This window comes from Haliotis asinina, chromosome 5 (genome assembly GCF_037392515.1).
Source record: "Haliotis asinina isolate JCU_RB_2024 chromosome 5, JCU_Hal_asi_v2, whole genome shotgun sequence".
Taxonomy (NCBI): domain Eukaryota; kingdom Metazoa; phylum Mollusca; class Gastropoda; order Lepetellida; family Haliotidae; genus Haliotis; species Haliotis asinina.
This window is the reverse complement of record NC_090284.1, coordinates 48,760,433-48,784,190: the sequence shown is the minus strand read 5'-3', so window position 1 is coordinate 48,784,190 and position 23,758 is coordinate 48,760,433. Positions and strand designations below refer to the sequence as shown.

At 39.5% G+C, this 23,758-nt stretch overlaps 1 protein-coding gene across 1 annotated transcript; it reads right to left on the bottom strand.

Annotated features, from left to right (window-relative positions):
- Positions 1-2,322: 2,322 nt before the first annotated feature.
- On the bottom strand, positions 2,323-23,102 carry LOC137284673 (activating transcription factor 7-interacting protein 1-like). The gene is made up of 11 exons (XM_067816580.1): positions 22,991-23,102; positions 15,499-15,554; positions 13,747-15,003; positions 11,447-12,153; positions 10,394-10,606; positions 9,671-9,715; positions 6,917-7,141; positions 5,685-6,554; positions 5,200-5,374; positions 4,579-4,694; positions 2,323-3,836 (listed from the first exon to the last, which is right to left on the bottom strand). Exons 2-11 carry the CDS (start codon positions 15,545-15,547, stop codon positions 3,681-3,683), a joined length of 3,813 nt encoding a protein of 1,270 aa, XP_067672681.1. The 5' UTR covers positions 15,548-15,554; positions 22,991-23,102; the 3' UTR covers positions 2,323-3,680.
- Between the last annotated feature and the right edge of the window lie 656 nt (positions 23,103-23,758).

Below are 23,758 nucleotides of genomic sequence, written 5' to 3'. Positions count from 1 at the left end.
GTGTACAGGGCCGTGTCTGCTGTATACAGGCCTGCGCCCGTTTTACACCACTCGGAGTTCTTGCACAGTATATGGAAGAGTACGAGTTCTCGCAGAACAGCATGTAAACGCCTCTGTGCCGTGTACATATTGTAAATGGCAGCCAGTTAATGGCACCAGTTTTCAAGCACGTGTTAGTTGTTGACACATCTGTGTTTGTTCGCGTTTCCTTAACTGGGCTTTCAGTGAGCGTTTTAAACACCTTAAAATGAACTTGCTAATCCCGTGTGTTAAGGGGCCTAAACAGACATGGTTAACTGTCTGGTGGCTTGTGTTGATTTGTGTCAGTGTACAAAGACGACATGGGACATAGCTGATAATATCAATACCCTCCGTATTGTTCAGAGTTGTCTCCAGCGTAATCCAGCAAACTAATGCACACAAGATCATCCATGACATGTATTTCAGTACAGTGTTATATTATATGGTTTTCGGTCATCATTCTAGCTTGATAGCATTTATTTTCGTAGACAATAAGCACCAGATAGGCCTGTAAACACATTGTTTATGGAATTATCACACATAGTACTCTATCGGCATTCCGTACAACGTCTTTAGTATGGATAGACCATGTGGTATTAGAGTAATATCCGTTGAACCATTCATGTCTAAATGTGAAGTCCAAATATCACGTTGAACTAGTTGCAGGTCACGGGGAAGTGATGTCGGCTATTGTATGTGTCCTGGAGCACGTTATTCCGCCGGTCTGGTGTAACGACTGCCAGTGACCGAGAAAGGTGTGAAAAAACGCTGTTGTCTGGCAGATGTCAGTGCAGAAGGCTTTGGAGGAGGGGTTGTGAACCGCTACGTCAGTGGTGCAAAGCATTAAGGAGATGGAGAGCTGTTTGGTTCACGAGTCGTTTGATGCATCACACTTACTTCACAGAGAGAGAGAGCGTGCATCAAAGTTGACGTCAGCATATTTCCCGCCAATTCAACTGCATAAAGGCGGGCTGATTTCGTTGTGGAAGCGTAATGATTACGGCGGAAATATCCTACAGGTACAACAAACCCGGTACAAGTGCAGGGCAAATGTAGGGTCGAACGCTTTTCTGAACCATACTAAATTGATTTTTCAACTCAACCTCATCAAGCACGCTTAAGAAGCATCCCAGTATGAATAGTCGGTACTTCACGCTGACACACAATACGAGGGCCACCTCTCGCTGACTTGTTTGATGTCATCGTATTGCAATTACGTGGACCGATGTTGATCGCTGGATTGTCTGGTACTCAATATTTACAGACCGCCGCCATATGGTTTGAATACTGCTGAACGCCACGTTAAGCTTCACATCAAAGACTACGAGGTCCATGTGATCGTGGTCATTTTCTGTGCTATGTGCTCTTTCCTTATTTGCAATTATAGAATCACGCAAATGTTCAGAGGGAAGTAGGTGATCTTGTAAAGAAACACCGTTGTAGACAAAACGGTCCTTCATATTTTTCTTAAAAGGCAGACAGATACTGCTAGACACATATTAGATGATCCTGCGCACTAAACGCATTTGTGACGAGAGGCGAGTACACTTGGCTGCTACAGGTAGCTTGACGATTATGCACGTGCAATACATGCTAACCGCGACATGAAATCAACACCGCATATTCCTTCGAATGATAAGACTGCAATTTCAGGCATAAGATACTGATATTCCACGCTAACCTTTAGTTAAGACGAAGACAAATAGATGATTGGGGCATTGACAAGCATTTTAGATATTCAACAATTTTGTTATTAAAAAAACCCAGGAAAATGTCATTTGCTTCGTGAAATGGATCGGTGGTCCTAAACATATTTGCTCAGTATATTGTGTTGATTCAATTCGTTGGGATTGTACCTGTTCCCAAATCGAGTGTGCTATAACAATTCATGCGTGAAACGCACGGGGAAAATGAACTTCTCGATATTTATCAGACAACCTGTCTCCCTCGTTTCAAGTGAATCGTTCTGTGGTTAGTTCCCAAGTATGCAAATTGGGGTCATTTGTCAGGTCGTGGATCATCTTAAATGTGTTTGCCAGTAGAACATTGGAAGAATGATAAGTCCTCATTGACCCACGATCTAGATAAATAAAATTGCAGGAAAAGCAGGTACTTGATTTTCCAAGATGCTATCCCTTGCTAAGCACCACTACGACATTACTTGCAAACTATAGTGGAAGGAAACGGCGGAACCGCTAGAATGCAACGTTAAACCATGGGCACTTCCGTGTCCAACCATGCCTCTAGTTATGCTGGTGGACAGGAATCCCACCCATGGCAATCACCAACACAAACGCCATATACTCATATAAAAATGTTTATTTCTCGTGATGAAAAGACAATACATATACAGGCCAATTAACGATGTATATACATATGTACAGACAAGAAATCTAGACGGCAACTATTTCGTCACAACATAATAAGCTCCAGTACAAATGGAACTTCTTTCTGTCCCTGCCCTTCTGGAGACAAACGGTTACTTGTCAGCATCACGTTCATGACCCACCGCTCAACGATTCTCACTTTCAAATGTATGCAGTTTGTTCCGCAAATACTAGCAAAATCAAACATCTTGCTTTTGACAAACATTTTGACCAAAACTTCTAAACCTTCTTGATCCTGAAGTTTCATCAATATAATAAATAGGACAAGTGATGAAATCGAGTACTGTAATATCTACATAACAATAACAGGACGAGAATGTACTAAGACACTTCAGCTGTGAACCTTTTTCAGAAGTATCTATAGACACGCAGTCTTCTCTCAGCAATGTATTCTTAAAATTTGCTGAAATTTTACAACTATTAGGGTTTTTTTTTCACTGATTAACCTACAAAATGTATATTCTAATTTTCTTTTTCTTCAATTTATTTATTGTAAACTATCTGATTTGAAATCTTAATTTTGAGTGACTTGTTATGGATACTACAGAAGAACCGTTAACTAACTTTGGGTGTAACTTCAGGGTCTCTCAATATTAAATTCAAGAAATGCATGTTTAGGTCGATTCATTTGATTGGCAATGAACTACTTGGTGACAACTAAACATGTCATCATTTTCTCCTTCCTAGACCTGTAAAAATCTTCCAGACTCACTTCCATCACTGGATTCATCACAGAAACATCTCTGCCAAATGCAATCTTGGTAACAAATTGCAATGATTAATGCCCATTGGAAAAAGTGTAACAATGACATATGACACCTTGCAACCACTGGAAAATGTACAATACAGAAACCTAAAAACACTTCAATCCAAGACTTCTTTGAGGACTGACACAATCCACAATGGTGAATTACATGGACATTTTCTGTTTAATTACAACTTTTTCTTCCTTATCAAAAGAAAGTTCTCTCAAATTTAGATCAACTACATGAGCACTGGGTTTCACATGCACTATAGGCATTTACTTGAATCTGAAACTGGTTTTACATACAGGCTGTTTGGTGCCATAATAAAGAATGGCACCATATGTTAGACTGAGTTGCTATTTATGAAGCATAGCAACCTTGTTTGCTAGTAATCAATACTTATGAAATACGTTCTGAAACACCTTAATTTTCATCTCCCAGCAAGTTTAGACATCAGATCTTTACTGAAGGTCAAAGCAGCTTTGCAAGTTGCACCACCGTAAGGGATGAGACAGTACATTAGGGATCACTTTGGTGTAAGATGAATTGTGCTGGGGTCACTGAAGTCTCCTAGCCGGTTGTGATTGTCAACAGCACGAACTGCGAAGTGATACTTGTTTCCTTCTTGGAATTGAGTTAGAGTACAGGCCATGGGTAGGGGCAGGGCTTTCACATCACCCACCTGAAACACAATGATGTCAATGTCTTGGTGTTTCCATTTACCCGCATATACCATTAAAAAAGTCAAAGAGCCGGTATATTTGTGGCAAAGAAGTGGTGGGGGGAAGCAATAAATTTACCTAATTGTATAACAAATTGAAAAAGAATCCCCAATTTGACACTGGTGTTAGGGGACCATAACAAACACTAGAGTGTTGAAATTAGGTCCTGTATATAAGCATACTTCCCTTTCCATTTTGTGACCACCTTTCCAAGTGTAAACTTAGCAACAAAATCATTAAATTAACTTTCATAGATAAAAACTGATCTGCATAACTGCCATTTTCCCATGACCACATCTCTTAATTACAAGAATTATTTATGTCCTTTACAAATATTAAGTATTACACAACTGCACAGAGAGAGTGAACATAGTTTTAAATTGATTTTAGCAATACTTAAGTAATATCTCTGCAGGAACACCAGAAATACACTTCACACATAGTACTTTTGTGGAATTGAACCTGGGTCTTCAGCAAGACGAGTGAATGTTTCAACCACTAGGCTACCCCACAACCCCTTCACAAGAAACACAGGCTTATATAAATATCCACAGATGTAACCAAGGTGATAAACAAAACATTTGCAAATGATCATATCCTTATTTGTTTATCAGCTATTGCCATGAGCAATATTCCATCCACCAATGTATCCACCAATGCCTGAAATGCTAAAATTGATGATCAAATGTTTAGTATCCTCACCTTCTTCCACAAGGATGTACTTGGGGGAGCAGAACTCTCCTGATATGCAAACAGCTGATAAGAAGCTATCTCTGCGTGATTGTCTTGTAGCGTCATGTTCCAGGACAACACAATACCTGCACAGACAATAGGAGTGGGCAAATTATCAGTTATTGTTGAATACAGTACTGATTATGAGGTCCTGGTTATGGTTGATACAAGGAGAAAAAGCCATCAGGTACAATGACACATTAGCAGCTAAGCCACACAGCCTGAACATGCCATCCATTTATGAAACCCCCCAAAATCCAATCAGATCACATTGCTGGTTAGCTGTAAAACTATCCAGTCCTGGTTAAAACTGACCTGCCCACAAAAAATACCAATTTAGTTACTTACTTTATTGTTACTAGTGAATGAAAAATGATTTGTTGTCCTGAAATATGACAAGTATCTTCATATACATATCTAAATAGTCGCCTATTACAAGCATTTATGGACCTACACCAGAACTGAAATCCATCAAGGATTAAATTATTTCACACAGTTTTGTCTTGGGAAAGTCCAATTTCAGCTTATGTTTGTCATTCAAGTAGCTACAAAGGTTTCAGAATATGCTGAGAATAGAGGCTTTACACATACCTTGACTGACTCTTGAGATTTTGAGACCTGGTTTTGGAGGCATGCCTCCCTTGATCCCTCTGCTGAGCTGATTGGCAGGTTTGGCAGGGAGCGGAGCTGGATGTTTAGGAGAGGCTGCAGGTGATGATGAGGCAGGGGCTGGCGCTGCAGTTGGGGCAGGAGCCAGTGAGACAGGCTGTGTCAGAGACAGAAAACAATGCATAACAATAGCAGCAATGCTGTACTATCAGTCACTAATACTTCCATGTATTACTTGCTCTCCCTTGATTAATTGTGATTGAGTTTAGTTTTACACCCTGTTCAGCAATATTCCCACGATTATTCAATTTTAACCAGGATCTTCACATGCTTTCTTTGTTGATAGGTGATCTCAAATATTAGTTCACAAAACAGTAAAATCGATGTCAGAACTATATTAGAATTCAGTGGAGAAAATGATTTGGGCTCAGCCTGTGACCATATACTCATTATGACTGTTCACTCACTGTTGATACTTGAGTAGATGAAGGTGCTGTTTGTAGAGGTGGTGGTGGTCTGGCTGTTACTGTCTGTAATGAAGTGGCTGGTCTAACTGGAGTTGAAACAGTGATTTGACTTAAAGTTGTACCTGGACGTAACTGAGGCATGGTCTGTGCCACTGGAGTCCCTGCTGGTTTAGCAACAGGTAGAACAGTGGGAACAGTTGTGCGTATTTGAGTTTGCTGAGTGGTAACATGGCTGGAAGCAGGAACAACAGTCAGTAATGTCCCTGGTCGCAGGTTGGACCCTGATGCTACAGTCACGATTTGGAATGTCCCTCCTGGTCGTGTTAAACTCGGGGCACCTGCATTGACAAGTCCTGGGGAGCTAAGTAGGATAGATGTTCCACTAGTTAGTGACTGTTGTAAAGTGAGTGGGTTCACCCCTCTGATCACTTGCTGTTGCACAAGCCCTGGACGAAGAGCAGAAACAGTTGTCCCAGGCATCACTGTCATTGTTCGGGCAGGCTGGCTCCCAGTTGCGGGACCTTTGGCATTATCATCATCAGATGTCAAATCAATCACCTTGGGCACATTCACAATCCCTTTAGCCCCAACCTGACCTGCAAGACTGGGAGAGCTTACAACTATGACATTGGAGCCTCCTGATATGGGCTGGCCTGAAACGGTTTGTAACTTGCTGGTGGTGTCAATGGTTTTTGTGTTGTCAAGGAGACTGCGCACTGTTGTTAAGGATGTGGGAGGGGCTGATGAGAGGGCAGTATTAAGGTGGTGGGCAAGCTGAGGCCGGACTCCAGTCAAGTTACCTAGTGGAGGCTGGCCGACTACGATATTGGTTGATGGAGTAGTCGGAAGAACAGCAGTGGCAGACAACAACTGAAATGATGACATCAAGATTTGGTCACATACACAGCGAAAGAAAATGAGGTATATTACCTTAAAGATGTCCAGTTCCAACTGACCAAATCACATACCCTTCCTTTGCAAATGTAGCTTGTTCAACCAAATCAAAGGTTGGGCACATCTACTTATAATCAGAACAATGATATAACCTGTAATCACACCTATTCAGTAAAACAAGTCCCAAGATCAGTCTTTTACTAACACTGTATATACAATGTACTGTATGACCTCTGGCTTCTCAAGAATGAAAATAGAACAATTTGTGAATTATAAATAATCATTTTCATATTTCAACTGAGAAACATTCTTATGCATATACAGGAAGATCAACATACCTGTGAGACACTGTTCCTGTTGACGGTGGTGCCAGTGGCTGCAGTGGCAGGGGATATTTTGCTGCCTGATGTCAACACAACTCCAGCCACACTGGTGGAACTGACAGGAGCTGATGCAGTGTTGCTGGAGAATATTGGCAAGGAGAAACTGGTACTGGTAGCTGGTGCTGCTGCCTTAGGGGGTGTTTTAGGCTGCTTTACTGCCAAACCAGTAGCAAAGTTAGTCTGGAAACAAAGTCGACATTGAATCATTAGGACAGTCAGTTGGGCAATGCAACACCTTATTGTTCATGGACTAACATGTTAGCTTGGGATGGTTCAATAAACCCAAATATGTATAGGTCAGTACTGAGCTGAAACTGAGCTGGTTTGGTAGAGGAAATATGACGATTCTGTCAAAAAGGCACCCTGGCCTACTGACAGGGTCTACTTCAGGGAGTGTTTGCTTCTCTTTATAAGAGGACTGCAGTGTCTACAGAATACCCAAAAAGTCTTTGGTCCACAGTTTGAAAAACTTTAAAAGTTACTTTTCTATGTAATTTGAAGTTGTATCCTGTTTTGAATACTTGCAAAGATGCAACAGTTGGGCAAATTTAAATAAGCATAAAAACATGTATCCCTTCCCACTTGTATGTTTTGTGTAGCTCAAGACTTACGCTCATCAATCCAAAGCTGCCATGTTCTTAAGAGATGAATGACACAATTCAAATCCTGATAAAATGACATTTGTTGAGTTGTACCTTTATCTGTCTACCAAGGATGTTGTTAATTTGAAAATCCAATCAAGAAAAGTGGTAATTACAGAATCAATGGAGTTTTCAATTGGTTTTAATGGAATTAAAAACAATTTATGCAAGACAAAAACTTCCTCCAAAATAAAGGGCAAGGATTGGGAAAGGCAGGGGCCATGGGCCATTTTGCACATTAGAATGAAAAATGGCCCATTAAAATTTTGAAGTTTACTATTGAAATAAGGGCAGTGGTCCATTCTAAAATCAGAAAATGGCAAATAATCATGAAAATGGCCCATTGTCACAGTTCTCTTTCCAAATCGCTGAAAGGGATACTGATTAATGAGAAAATAAAGTGGTTCATGACTGACATGAATTTGTTGTCCTTAAACGTAAAATTAACAACTCCAGAATTTCTAAGTAGCCAAAGGCACCAGTTCACAGCTAAACTGACAAAAAGAGATGGTAACATGCTCTGGAAACAAAACATAATGAACAGAATGTTGGACCGAGATCACTTATTGTGACATTCAATTCCAATCTGAGGTGGGGGATAAAAATATTACATTTTTTTTCCATCTCTTATTTAAGTGCAGGTTTTTGATATTCGTTGTGGTGTATTTAAGCTGCAAAATACAGTATCCCCACCTGGATATACTTTGATGAACATTATGTAATTAACATTTAAGAAGAGATTGTAGACATATGGGAATATATTTACCATAAGTTAAATAATTCAACCTTCTCAGTGATTCCTGGTTTATTTATCCCTACATCTGATGTCAAGTACATAGGGTTATTTCAGGTTGATTATCTAGCAAGGCTCTTCCAGGAATCATTGTTAGTCACAGATGTCAAACTTAATCAGAATTGTTAAACATGTTAAAGGCATTTGAGACATAATTGGTTGAAAGAAATTTCAGATGAACTATGTATCAACCTTGTCAAGAGGCAAACTGACCGTCATGCTGGGATGACTACACAAGGGAGCTAACTCCTTAACACTTGTAAACATATCTACTCTAAATGCAGTTTCTGCAGACTTGACTACATTCATTCAGTTACGTTTTGTTTGTTTTTGTCCTAATTCCTAAAACACAATCACCTCTTTAAACAATTCTAGAAGTTAGTTCAGTGACAATTAATTTCATGACAACAAACAATTCATACATAACATCAATCGGGCAACACGGTTTGACAAACCAGAATGTTTTAAACAATTCACAAAAAAAAAACATGGACCATGCAAGGTGTTGTTGAGTGGTGAAGGACATGATGGGAAATCAGTTCAACAGCAAAACTAACACAAGCCCTACAGTTCAAGACCCACACTCAAAATATACCTGAGACTCAGATTGCAATATCTGTTTGTCCTGTGAGATAAGCACACATGTTAACTTCCTTCACTGAATGTGTGTTCTATTGATTGTTTCATACAAAGCTAATATTGAGTTGTGTGGAACAGCCTTTCTCTCTACTTTCTTAAGCTATTCAGTTAAGTGGTAAAGCTAAATAATTTGAACTTGAAACAAACTACTAAGGTCTTTATACTTCAGTTATTAATTGATACATATATATACCATTCAAAAAAGGCAGGAGATATTGCAGTTTACCACTAGCCAATGCATATGAGATAAAGTAATATATATCCATACAGATGAAAACATTTCCAAAGGAATGGAAAAAATCATCATATTTTCTCTTCATCCTCTGTTTCCTCCTTGGCTCCATCATGTCAATGTTATCAATCTTGTAAATCCAATATTTTTATTAATGGCGCACGCACACACACTCATTAAAGAATTTGGGGAATTCTACAAATCAAGTGATAGTGGTTCCATTTATCACAAACATCCTCAAAGGTGATATCATTTTATAGATAATGATTGTAAAGATTTTAAAAGCACCTACTCCATGATGTAACTAAGTACATACCACCCACACCCAATAAAAGAATCATCACCTACTTCAGTGAATGTTGCTTGTTTTCACTGATTATTATTTGTATGTAGCTATTTCTTACCTTGGTGTCATCAGCCTGCACTGCCACACTGCGAGTCGTTATTTGCTGAAAGAAAAGAATATCATAAATGCACAAAGCAGCAGGTAGTCATTGATCAATGTGAAATTATCCGCCTTGAGAGTAACACATCTTCACAACATCTTCATGATTTAATTGTTAATTTAAAGCATGAAATATGAATCAACACTGTTATCCTTGCATCCAGTTTGAAGACAATATCATTAGAGTTAAATGACTGAAAGATATATACCAAAGAGTAAAAGAGACAAAAGTTTCGAAAAAATGAAATCTCATAAGAGTAAGCATTCATGCATATGTCCTCTGTATAAAACCTAGACAAAAAGCAGAACTTGCATTTCTTTTGCCATTCAGTATATGTGCAAATGTAAGTATCAAACTTCAGTTAATTATCAGTTCTTACAATACTGAAGCATCAAGAAAAAAAAATATTATCCTATGAACTTATTACAAAGTACTGGTACCCTTCTCAATACTTGACTTTCCCATACCATGGCAAGAGTAGACATGGCCCTTGGTATTTTACTTTTAGTCTGATACAGTGAACATCTTGTGGGACTCAATGTCTCAAAAAATTGGGATATTTTACACATACCACCAGTCTAAAATGAACTGTGGATTGTTTGGATCTGGCCAATGGTGTCTACCCTGGCAAGGATAACAATGCAAGTGGAAACAGAATGGAATGACGTCCAGCAGGTTTACCCGGAGTGCTGCTGTGGCAGCCTTTCGCTTCTCCAGCCTCTGCTGTAAAACCGTGAGCTCCAGGACCTTCTTCTGCAGTTCTTTGGCCTGACTTTTCCATGATTCATTGGCCATCTGTAGATCCACTATCTTGGACTTGAGAGAATCCATTTTGCTGTCACGATGAGCTTTGAGGTAGGCAGAGACTTTACTTCTAACAAGAGCTTCTAATTCCTTGAAGAAAAACAATTGATTGATGAGATCACCACTTACAATAGTTTCGCAGATTTCATGAAGCTGACGTTGTAGCAACAAAGAGGGTGCATTTTTGCTAATTGCATTTGACAACATAATCATACTGACTGACTTCAAACTTTGCACAGCCAAGAGTGAAAATATCAGCAAGACATCAATGGAGTAATTAAAGTCAAACTGTTGAACAAATCTATCTGACATTAGCAACATACATCAAAATGACTTCCACTGCTACATCTGAGCAAAAATATACTAAATTCGTAATTTAACCTCAAAACTAAATTTTTCATTGAACATATGTGACAAAGTAGAATAGTTCATACCAACACCTCTTCAAATCCTTGTAACAGGTTCAGTATCAAACTATAATACATCCAAAAGACTATGACATATTTTCCTGTTTCAGTATTTCAGGTATTGAAACCTAAGCTAGAAATACCTGAATACAGATTCCTTACGCTCAGGGAAATCTTTCCCATCTTCAACTGTGCTAATCAGTGTATGAAAATCACAAAATTTCAGCCTGACAACAGGGCTTGTTAAGATGAAAAGTTACCAGCCCTGACCAAAACTTACTTTCCTGCAGATCATTTAGGTTTGACAAGTGACATAGTTTATCACCTAGTTGGAATTCCTCATTTATTTTTATGAGTGACTTAATAATGATTCATTACCGTGAAATATCATGAGTATCATCATATACATGTCTAGATATTAACCTAACTGTCAGGCATGTGAATTGGAGAACCTGGCAGTTCGTGTTGAAAATAACCTGTCCTTGACTGTTGGTATTTCGAACGCTGTGTTAATGCAACATACCTTTCCTGACAGTCGAATGGTCTTTGTACTTGACTGAGATGTCTTGTCATCATCCTCATCGCTCACAGAAGACAAAGCATCCTCCGACTTCTCACTCATTTCACTCCCTGGGTGGGAGTCTTCATCCGAGGTGTCAGATTTGATGGTATCAGGAGAAATTCCAATCTGGGATCCCAACTTTCCTATGACCATGTCTAGCCTAGACCTCTTGGGTGGAGCCCCTGACTCTGGGACTGGATCTTCCTGAGATCTCTTACGATCAGTCCTAGATGCAGGTTCTGCTTCACCTGAATCTTCTTGTGTAGCATTTTCCTTCTCCTCTTTGACTTCGCAGTCCTTATCCTCTTCTATCTCCATAGGTTTGATATCATCCTCTTTCTCCACTTTACACTCTGATTTGACTTCTTTCTTCATCTCTTGTTCAACAGGCTTATCATTATCACTACTGAACTCAGTCTTAGTCTCGACTGTGAAGTGTTCCTTAAAAGCAGATTCACTCTTAATTGTGTCTGTACCCTGAGGTTGAACTTTTGAGCTACCTGAGTTTGATTTGACCATAGGTTCCTCATCATCACATAGAATAATATCATCATCCTTCTTGTCAAAGTCATCATCAATGAATTCCACATCACTTTCTTGTGAACCTGATTGTTCAGATGTATTCTTTGTGACATTTTTCCCACCTTGTATATCCTTAGCACTTATACCTGCACAAAATGCAAGACAATCTGAACTGGGACATACCATCAAGATTCAAAATGCATTTCATCAAATAAAATGTTGGAAAAACAACCACCTGGACTAACACAACAGCTTAAAAATATCCACCGTTTTGAGAGATAGTCAATCAGTGAATGTTGTTTTCTTCAATGATACTGTGGTCATGTAAAATGACAAATAAATAATCAAATCTGGTGCAGATTTATTATTCGCAGTCACCATTATTCAAACAAGCATAACTTTTGCACATAACAACTGATAAACAATTTCAGGCTGGCGAAAAGGTTCATTATTTGGAAATATCATCAGTGTGAAAATTATTCATGATTATCAATATGAAAACTGAAACAATGATAATAACATGATAATAACTGATAAATATTTAGTTAATGATTATCGATTGTGATGATCTATATCAATAGTCAATACTATTTTAAGATTTGCAGTTTGCATAATTGAGTATGTTGTTTTGATATTTTAACTTTTGAATCTTTCTGACAACAAAATGAAATTTCCCGGCATTGAATACTCAATGAAACTCACAAACATGAAAACACAACTTCATTTAGTTATAAAACACTGTCATGTCATGTGTTTAACATCTGCAGTATCACTGATAGTGATGAAAGTTAAAGAAGATCAAAAATACTTACAACTTATCAAAGCAATGATGTAAACAAATTTTAAATGAGCTCATTTGATTATTTTCTCTTTGATTTGTTTTGACCTACTCTACTCTGCCTGAACAATGTTGGAGAGATGTGTGAGTATCCATCCACCAAACATTCATATTTTCACATACAACTTTGTCAATAAAAATATACTTGACAGAACATTTGTTTTGTTGCCAACATTCGACATACTGTCATTTTGATAATGATGTAAGATGCTACTGAGAATAGGTCAACATCATCATCATCTTTATAGCATATGAAGGCCACAGATCCGTACACATATTAATATACATATTCGAAATGGTTTGAAAAACATAAAAAGAATTCTTAAAAGACTAAGCATTTACCTGTCTACCTGAGTAAATTTTCTCACAACATCAGTGAGAAATATCAGTAAGACATATATGTACATACATATACAGCTGTATTTCTTGACTGTTTAAAGATAACTCTAACACTTATTTTTAATTTTTCATATATTCTCTTATTTTGTGTGCATAATAGATAAAACAACCTAGATTGTATAAGTTTTCAGTGTGTTTTGTTTATGGATATTTTAAATGAAATCATATTTACTTGCAAACTCTTATCCCGTATCTTCGTATCCCGAAGATCTCTAAGCTGGGCATTTAAAAAGAAGTGATATTCAGCTTCTAAATTTTCTTTACAATGCAGGACAAATAGATGTAGCAATACTACTGCAACACTGGTATCTGAACAGCACCATCCTTCATAATAACAAACCTGTTAGTCATGATGAAATATATATAGAATGATTTGATGTAACATCTGGCCCACATTTACACAATGTTAGTGAAGACAGCTGCTACATACAACATATACTGGTATCCAATGATAAATAAAGCTATCCATGGGTCAAACAAACAGCAAAGATCAATTTCTTACCATCGGTTTTGCAGGATGAACTCCCAGCTCCTATCACAGTTAGATTCTCAAACAGGTTGCCCTTTCTTGGAGATGGTGACAGGAGCTTGCTCTTTCCAGAGCTCTTTTCTGACAAACCACTTGTTGGTTCAACATCCACACTCTCCTCATGTTTGGGCTTCACCAACAGTTTATTCAACTCATTACCCTGTTTTAGTTTGGACATGATGTCTCTCACTGAGTTTCTGACCTTATCACCAATCGTCAAAGGATGATCCCCAAGCTCAGAATCCTGAGACTTCTCATCCTTTTCTGTTACAGGTTCCCTTTCTGGCAGCAGCATCACTTCATCATCATCACAGCTATTTGATGTTTTGGCAGTTTCATTTGTTTCTTCATTGTCACTGTCTAATATTTCAATTTTATCTGAGGTAGATACTTCTGGTTCTGCAGATGTCTCCCTATCAGCATCCTGAGATGTTTCCTCCGAATGTATCTCAGATGGTGCTCCAGACTGCATTTCAGACTGAGCATCTGATTGCAATTCAGACTGCACTTCTGACGGTTCTTCTGACTGTTCTTCAGACTGAACCTCGGAAGGAACTTCTGACGGAACCTCTGATGGTTTTTCAGACTGAACTTCTGATGGTTCTTCTGACTGAATCTCTGATGGTTCTTCAGACTGAATCTCACATTGTCCTTCAGATTGAGTTTCCAATGGTTCTTTAGACTGGGCTTCTGGCAGTTCTTCAGACTGAGTTTCCAGTGGTTCTTCAGATTGGTCTTGGGACAGTTCATCAGACTGAACTTCAGAAGCCTCTTCACACAGTTCTGTTACTTCATCTACTACCTCCATGGGTTCTTCTTGTTCCTTGACATCCTCACTATCATTAACTGACTGTATACTAGTCTCATGTCCATTGTCACTTGGCTTTGAGTCTACTCCAGGAGAAGCTACAGTCTTGGCATCACCATTCGCTTGATCATCTATGTCTGCTTTGTTTTTCACTATAGATTTGCCATTGCAGTTCCCTGATTTTTCTTTAACAGTGTCGCTATCCAAACCAGTCTTGGCATTGTCCCCTTCCCCATTCAAAGCCTTGAGGTTCATTATTGCCTCCTGGAAACTGTCCTTCACATCACTCATTGAGTCTGAAGAATCAGATGAACCAATCCCACTGTCACCTTCTGATTTGGGTATGCCAAGCTTAGGTAGTGACAAGGCTTGTGGTAATTTAGCAGTGGATTTTCTGGCAGTGGTTATCTTGAGAGAGTCACCTACAAATAGATATGAATAAACCTGATTTCCATATAATTTCTTGTGTTTTTGTTTAAACAATGCACTCAGCATTATTCCAACTGTACAGAATCAATATCTACATAATAGACAATCCACTGATCAATAGCATGAGCACATATAACATGCTGTTGGACCATTAGTGACATTCTTTATCGTGGGTGTCTCATCAACAGAATCAATTATTCAAAGATTTATTATTTTTCAACATTACTATCCTAGATTTTGATAAAGCATGAAAACTGTTTAAGGCTATTATCATCAATATTCCATCCATATAATGGTCTGTAAATAACAGAGCAGCATCAGAGAACTTACAAACTCCTGTTGATGTATTTACAACCTGTATCAAAACAAGTCATGATTGGACTACATGAGTTTAATCAAATGTAGTTGAGGCAAGCACATGTGACCTTTTGAAGGTTTTGCATGTTTAAATCTCAAGGTGTTGTTACTGTGATTGAAACTTTACATACCTTTCACACTGTGCTTGAAGATTTGTGATTGAGGTTCCTTGGTTGTCATTCTACACCTGAGGAAAGAAAACATACACTATATAGGCATGACACTTTCAGGTGGACACCAGTGGCTTTACTTGTACTGGTCTAACCACTGTCTAATCATATCCAGCACAAAATAACAACATGCCATTGTGGGTGAAAAATTTAAGTAAAATTTTTGCCCATTCAATACACAATTTCTCACAAACATATCTTGGTAGTTAAAAGAAAGTCAAACATTTATCAAAAAACATTCACACATTAAGCTGAACTCTATTTTTAATCATTGAATGCACAATCAACAGTCAATTATCTGAAATGGATTTAAAATATTACTTTTTTTTCGGAATGGCACAACAGTTTACAATTTTATCATCAGTCTTCAGCATTTTCTCAACAAAATATCAGTCTTTTATAATTAGGCAAAATAGCTTTGTGAATTTTCTCCAAAAACATATGTTCTCTTATATCATATGCTTTTCATGGGTTTCCATCAAGAGGGAAATAAGTCACATTGTTTGCTGATCAGGGAGGCTATTTATGGCATCCGATTTTCTCTTGGTACCACAGCCAACCATACACCACCTATCTCACATTATCAAGTGCTTGAAAGCAGTTTGTTTTGAGTCCAGTTGATGTTCAAATCTGACTTATTGACAGACGTCTGCAGAATCCAAGCAGAATATGTGATACTATTTGGTGGATGTCAAAGTTCCTTTTACTGAAGCTTGTATTGATGCTATCAATCTCCATAAAATATCCATATTAAATGCACCTTATGCATTGGATCGTAGCCCTACGATTCCGTGTTTGTCAAGTGAAACGTTCTCAGATCAACCATGTTAATGCGTCTGTGAATCTCCTGTACAGTGGCACGGCTTCTTGAGGAGGACAGCGTCAGGTTTCAACCTCATTCAACCCAAACCGTATCTTAACGATCGCGGAGATGACTAGATCTACTACACTGCGCCCAACAATTGTCGGCGCCCACGCTCCCCGCACCACGTTTATCCACACTGTACGCACGCCCGGTCGATGAGAACTGTATGAACGTATGTACACCGCGACCGTAGCTGGTTCAGATAATGAACAATAACTTCCCTTTCACTAAGGCGACAACGGACGAGCTTCAACCATTATTATCAATCGGTCAACCTCGCCTCTTTCCGTATCCGCAAATTGTCTGGGGAAGTGGCTGATTGCAAAGCTCGAGGTGAGCTGCAAGCTCCTTCCCATCGCGAGAGACCATCGTTTCACTCCCGATAAATCGAATAGAGAGCTCAGCGAACAGAGTTTCTCTGTGAGGAGCTTGCATGGGATGCGTAGAGAAGAATGAAATATCGCGATGTGTTGCTGAGAATGTTGTTCGTTCCCAACGCCGGCACACTCTAATAGTGATAATGATAAAATAGATTAAGAACTTGGACTTGACATGAAGCAGTGGGTTAGGGTTGAACGCGTTTGGGAAATACTGTTTTATCTCAGTGAGGATTCAAAGCCTCACGCGTTAGGTCTAAATTTAGAAGGATCAGTCGACGAACGTCACTGTCCTCTGTTCGGCGCATGTTGAGAACTCTACCGAACAGAACGCGTTCTGACCCAGTTAAAACACGCCCTTGTTATTTCATCTTCGCCTTGTCACAACATGCTCTCCATTAAAATATCAATCAATTGTCCAGCCTAACCATGTACTTTGATTTTTCTATTTCAACCCAGAAACCTTGGCTCTGGTTCATTTCGGTCATAGATTACGTTTAGAAAACAGCTCGAAGTGTGTTTCTTTTTCTCCCTTTTTTTTAAATGGGTGCATGTTCTTCACACTTTACGCTTGTTGACCGGTTTTCTTCATCTCAAGGGCAGGTGAGAGAGACTAGTCTCCAGCAATAACACTGCGTTGGACACCGGAAGGGTGCTTCACACGTTGTACCCATACGGAGAATCCGACTTTCCCCCAAAATAACGAATAATAATCAATTTAAACAATATATCTGCATAGTAAGTGGCACATATTCGGTACATGCCACTCGTTCCATGATGACGCATTAAATAGCTTAATCGTCATTGTCCCCCCATCACACACACACAGTACATGTAAGTCTAAAAAAACATACGAGAATATCTCTCTTTCTGCATCGATGTCAGACGCATAGCACGCCATTTATTTCGTGTAAAACCGGTAGGTTGCAAACTTTATATTCAGATAGTAATGAGAGCTTGCCCAACCTTTTTAGCAACAATTATGCGCAAGACCAACTTGTTACAATGGTAGCTACGCCCCTGGATGTATTAATACACATTCAGCGTACGCTCTCCCCTTCACTCCACTGTTTCGGGTACATCTGCTGCAAGCAGCTGTCTATTGCAATTGTGGCAGGTGCGCAGTAAAAATCACATTCAAAAGAGCTCGACAGTAAGAGGGCCACGGGATTAGTGAAATTTCAGTCGTCTGTGGTAAATTCAGATGTCATCTTTCAAACGGAGCTGTGGTAACATAGCTTATGAAACAAAGACAGCACGTGCCAACAACCCTTTGAACCCTGCGACATTTCTCCCTCTGCAGTGCTGGAATGCGATTATTCAATAATCTACTGAATTAGGTGGAGTGGTCTAAGACAAAACGATATGCACATAAACGTCCCTGTTAACCAGAATGGAAGTACTTGATCCTGCGCTCTGTGGCGGTAAAAATCATATATACACGCGTATGCTGCATTTTGGTCCCCAGGTTGGTTTTTGGTACTGGAAGTCACAAGTGCCCAATCAGTGGTATATGGACCGGAAGTCCCACTCCAAACAATATTTACGGCCTTCGCTGTTCGATTTGGCTTGTTCGATGTTTAGCGCCGCATCCAACAATATTCAAGAGATATTACGGAGATCTGTAATTTAGTGTAAATAATGTGAGTCTTGACTTGGCCAGCAAGTGACGGACATCATTGGGGTCGACGAAACTGAGATACTTTGACATGCATCAAACATGGGCCGCAGAAGTGTATTTCCACGGGTTCGGTGTTTAGGATCAAGCGTTAGCCTTAGTGAAATCGATTTTTTAGTGACTGGGTGGTACCTCTGTTATACCAAGAACCGATTGATTCGATCGCCGTCTAGACATACAGCTGATCTTATGCTTCCACGAAGAGTTTCATATCAATCTGTAATGATACTTGTTACCACACAGCATGCACATGTTAAACATACACAGGAAAGTTATTACGATGTAAACTAATAGTGATAAACGTGTTTGACATCCGTAAAAGGATAGCCTGTGTTAGAGTCATACGTTCGCTAGTATCATACAATGAGCGTCACCAAGAAATCGCAGCACGATCCCCTGCACAATATCCACCTCAAGCTTGAATTCCCCAGAAGCCATATCACCACACTTAAAACACAATGTGAGCATTATTTTGGCTTATTTTCACCTCGCGATAGATTGTTTCTCTTGTTGATAGGACTAGTAATACTTGTCGATCTTTTCCTTGTCTGCCAGTCCACAATGTTCCCGCAGTATCCACACAATCAAGTCCGCTTGGTCGCCTCTCAACAAACCTGTTGCACGACATTCTACTCCGGAACCCCATGAATGATCAGGGATTGAGATAGAGAACTTTCAAGTGGGCCATTTTCAGGATTATTAGCCAGTTTCTGAATGTAGAATAGGTCACTGCGCTTGTATCAATAGTAAACTTAAAAAAATAAATAATGAGTCTAATGTGCAAAGTGGTCCATGGCCCCTGCCTTTCCCTGTCCCTGAATGAGTACGCTGAACATGTACCATGAATCTATACAAGAATATATGATTCGAATTTTTGTCAAGTACAAATCAACACACAATACCTCAACGTGACATCTGTTGAGGACAGATTGTTGGCATGTAGAGTATCATTTGCCCATTATAATGTCTAGTTAATGCAGCGTCTGGTGTTACAGCCTCACACCAAGGTGGTACGTCCTCTAAAGGAGACTTAAATGGTACCGAAGATGACGTAATACCACCCTATTATATACGAAAATGATAAATTACGTGCGAATAAGAACTGCTAAAAATTTTGCACAAAATTTCAGCAGTGTCATTGCATTAACTGAATCCAGAATAGCCGAGCGTCTGTCTCTACAACGAGGATGCGAAAATCTCAACGTTTGGGGGCGTTGTTACAAATTAAGTTTTATCTGACATCAGTCCGATCTTCTCTCACTGTGCTAGTGTGGAGCGGGTCTTCTAGCGTCACAACAAGCTTACAAATTTCATTTCGCAAAATATTCAGGCGTATGTGCACCTTTTTATAGGCAATACGGTATGCGTAGTGAGCATGTGCAGGTGTGCTGTTTGTTTGGATTTGAGGAAGAAAACAAATATCAATGCTATTTTTTCAAAACGAAGCGAACTTTTATTTAAACGCGGAATTAAAGTATAAAATAAGATGATATGCTACCTTAGGAAGACTGGACCCCACATGCATGTGCAAACCCTCCGAAACGTATTAAACCACTAGTGCCAACAGAACCTGAGACTATTTCTTGAAACAAATCCACTTTAAACGAGAGTCTACTAGTGGTTCTTCAGTCATATCGATCTTGATTCCACATTGGGTTTTCTGGACATTGAATCTTCGCAAATCTCAACAATACTAGTAGTAGCATGTTTCGACTGTTGCTTCTACAAACCCTAAGTAACGATTTCCAGGTCAAATTGTAAGTAAGAAATGCGGTAATGGCCAGCTGAGCATCGTATTCCGTAATCGTCATCCTATTCCGCTAGACGCCGAACGAACGCTTTGCAAAGGTCATTGAATTGGCTGAACGCCAGGTTGTTATAGCAACATCGTTTGCGGACGATCCCACTCAGTGAAATAGGGGTCGTATCAAAGTGAATTTGGTGATTACCCACAGGCCCTTTTCAGTGTTATAAACGCGAAACTTCTGTCAAAGTATGTCGCTGCACGTGTGTTTTGAAACATGTCTAGATGGAAAATAAGCATATTTTCTTTGTTCAACACCCAGGCTGTTGGCTATCAGAAATCAGTATCATGAACGATACGCCCTTACCTGACCTCATAACAATAGTGGATGAGTATCTCGCTGCTTAATTGTTGATATGTGAATGTTAATTTCGAATATTTACTAGAACTCCACCTATTACCAAAACACAATAAAAGTGCTAGTCTAAATGTCTAGCTGGCCTTCTATACAGCTATATTTCTCAGTTATCATTTAGCTGAATAAGACCGCGATTGTGCACCCCTCGTCACGTGTCCCGAGTGCATGAACCGTAAGCGGTAGTTGTAATTAGTAAGATGTTTAATTTCAGAAATAATATTTGAATATGATAGAAGTGAGATACCTTGAGGTCGCATGACGTCATGTCGAATATCGATTGGCCAATCAGCTGCCAGCGCGTGGTACAGATTGGGGTTTTCTCAAAGGTAGTTCCGACTATTTTTCTCGGAGCGGGGCAGCCATGCAGACAAAGGAGCGCTGAGTACCCTCGCGTTACTGCTGAATGTTGGGCGAGCGGCGCCAACTTGGGTGGGTGGATAGGCTGGAGATAGTCTGCGTTCGATGTCGCTATACTCCTCTCAGCTAAAATAGAGTTACTGGAAGTACTTTCCTAACGACTAATAAGGTCTCTTGGGTAAGAATGACAATGTCACCAGACTCAAACACGATCGATCGAAATCTATTTCTGGAGTATATTTCTGGGCGTAAATATGACTGCTTAAGCATTGTAACAGGGAAAAGTTAAGACACTGGCATGTGTATCCAACAGCACTGGTAATAATACAACGTTTTGTTTTTTCTTAAATGGCAGTCATTCATGCATATTACATGGGCGTGGCTTACTAACACATCCACAGTAGCATGATGTACAAGTTAGCGACATTCCAACGTGAACTATCTGTTATGATCATATATTGTGTGACGTCATGACGAAACAGACCCTAGTTCCCCGACCTCCAGTTTAATCTAAGACGATGTCTGTTATTAAACAATCTCTATACGTATTCATAAAACCATACGTATCAACAATGTACGATCAAAGAAAACTGTCGTCTGTTTCAGTCAATTACCTTGTCACTCTTACCAATACCGTACTTAAAAAAATATTAAAATGAGATAATGCAGGTAATTTCCTCTCGACATTTCTCGTTGAGGTCTGTCCATGGTGAAACGCTCATCCGGGCATCTAAAACGAGATGAGAGGCCCTCTTGGGGTTGTTCATTCATAAGGGTCACTTGGGGTCAGCAATACAGTAGCAAAAGCATCAAAATCTGACAAATCATCATATATCAGGTGTTATTGTAAAATCGGTATTAATCAACGCGCTGATGTTTTCCAGAGAAAATACTGTCGTAATTAATGTCATACCTTTGATACGAATTAATATTTCAAACGAAACTATTAAAACCGTAATCTTTTCGATTTTAATTGAATTTGAGCAAAATCATAACTGGCATTGCAGTACCAATTGTTTAGTGATACGGATTTCCAATCAGAAAAAGAAACATCAGAAATATCGACATAATGTAAATAACACTTCTCATACAGTTGCTCATAAATGTAAGACATACACCGTATCAGTTAAAAACACACCATAACATTCAAGCACTACAATTCACTTAGTGTTATCATGCTTGCATTCAACAAGAAACGCCAAGTAACGCGTCGACACTTGTGAACGCTAACACCGCATCAGATACTTATCAAATGGTGGTGACAAACTCCGATATACAATAACGGGAGTGTGGCGGGAATGATGTCGTTCGGTGGCAGACGTGTAAGAACGATATTCTATAACTCATAAAGAGCAACGAAAGTTTTGTCTATCTGGAAGCAATATCAAAAAGTTAATTCGGAATCAAGGATGACATAACGATTGCATAATAACAGTAACGGCTACAAAAGCGAGTTGATCAAACACATGACCTATCTTAACTACTATCCCAACGCAAAAGTGCATGCTTTTCCCTCCTTGCACTATCGGCACATTCTATAGTTTGCGTCTCTCACTACTGGTGGAGTGGCAGTACAGCAACAATAAAGCTACTAGTCGTTTACGTAGTAGCAAGTGAGATGAACTACCATCAACCCCTTTAGGGCCCCTGAGATAGTATCGTCCATCACGTGACCGGTGTTACAGGGATCGTCTCCCAACAACAGAGGACACGCGAGAACATGGCTGAGCTGAGTGTTGGAACGTTGATTACTCTTCGGTGTTGAAATCGATGTGTATCCCGCCAAGAATATGAATTCACTAAGTCGTATCACTCCACTTAGTATCAGGACCTACTCGAGATGACGGTGACGACATGATACGTCTTTGTCGACGATGTTGTTCAAGTCAATACTTCCAACAAGGTGAAGATTCAAAAAGCGAGGCCGGAACAATGGGCCCTGTTGGGAACTCGTGACTGAGGCTGCTGTGGAAGAAATGCACTGCGCTATGTGCTGGTGAATGAGAATACTTACTGTGACAACGGCTAAAGTTTTTGAGCATTTTATGGACGTGTACCCTGGCCACCTCTCTTGGATCAGACACAACATGGCAGCATTATTCAGACACATCGCGCATGCGTGAGACGAATTATGCAAATTAGGGTGGAACGTTATTGGTTGAACGAAAGTATCAGTGTGACGTCAGAGTGATACTTTCGTTCGACAGTGATGACGACATATTCGCATGTACACCTGAAATTATCGTGAGTCATTTTTGCACTCAATGACCTTGGTACAGTTGTGTGTATTCATGATTTTGCAACGAAAGTACGGTAAGGGGTTGTGTTTACAATGTATTTCATTTCAGCGTAATGTTGGCATAATTACCATTAAGATTTAGGGACAATTATTTCACCACTGTTTGTCTATGGAAGCAGTTTGCACGTGTATGCTTGAACATGCTCACCAATTTCGTCTACAAGTAACTACAAAATTTTAGCCCGGGACCCATTACTGGTACACTTAACGTTGTCCTGTAAAAATAATTCCCCTATCAACCACTGACATGCAACTCATCCCTTGTTTCTACAGCCGCAGCAAAACCACGAAATATTATCTTCGTCTCAGTAGCAGGAGGAGTTTCTCTCCGCCGTGCTTGACGCGAGTATATTCGTTCTGTGACCCGGGTTGGCGCCGGAGCGGTTGATACAACAGACTGCATATCCCGTCGTTCCTCATTGGCTGCTCTGACCACGATCGATAAATTATCTGACTATGAGAAACGCTGGTCACCTTGACGTG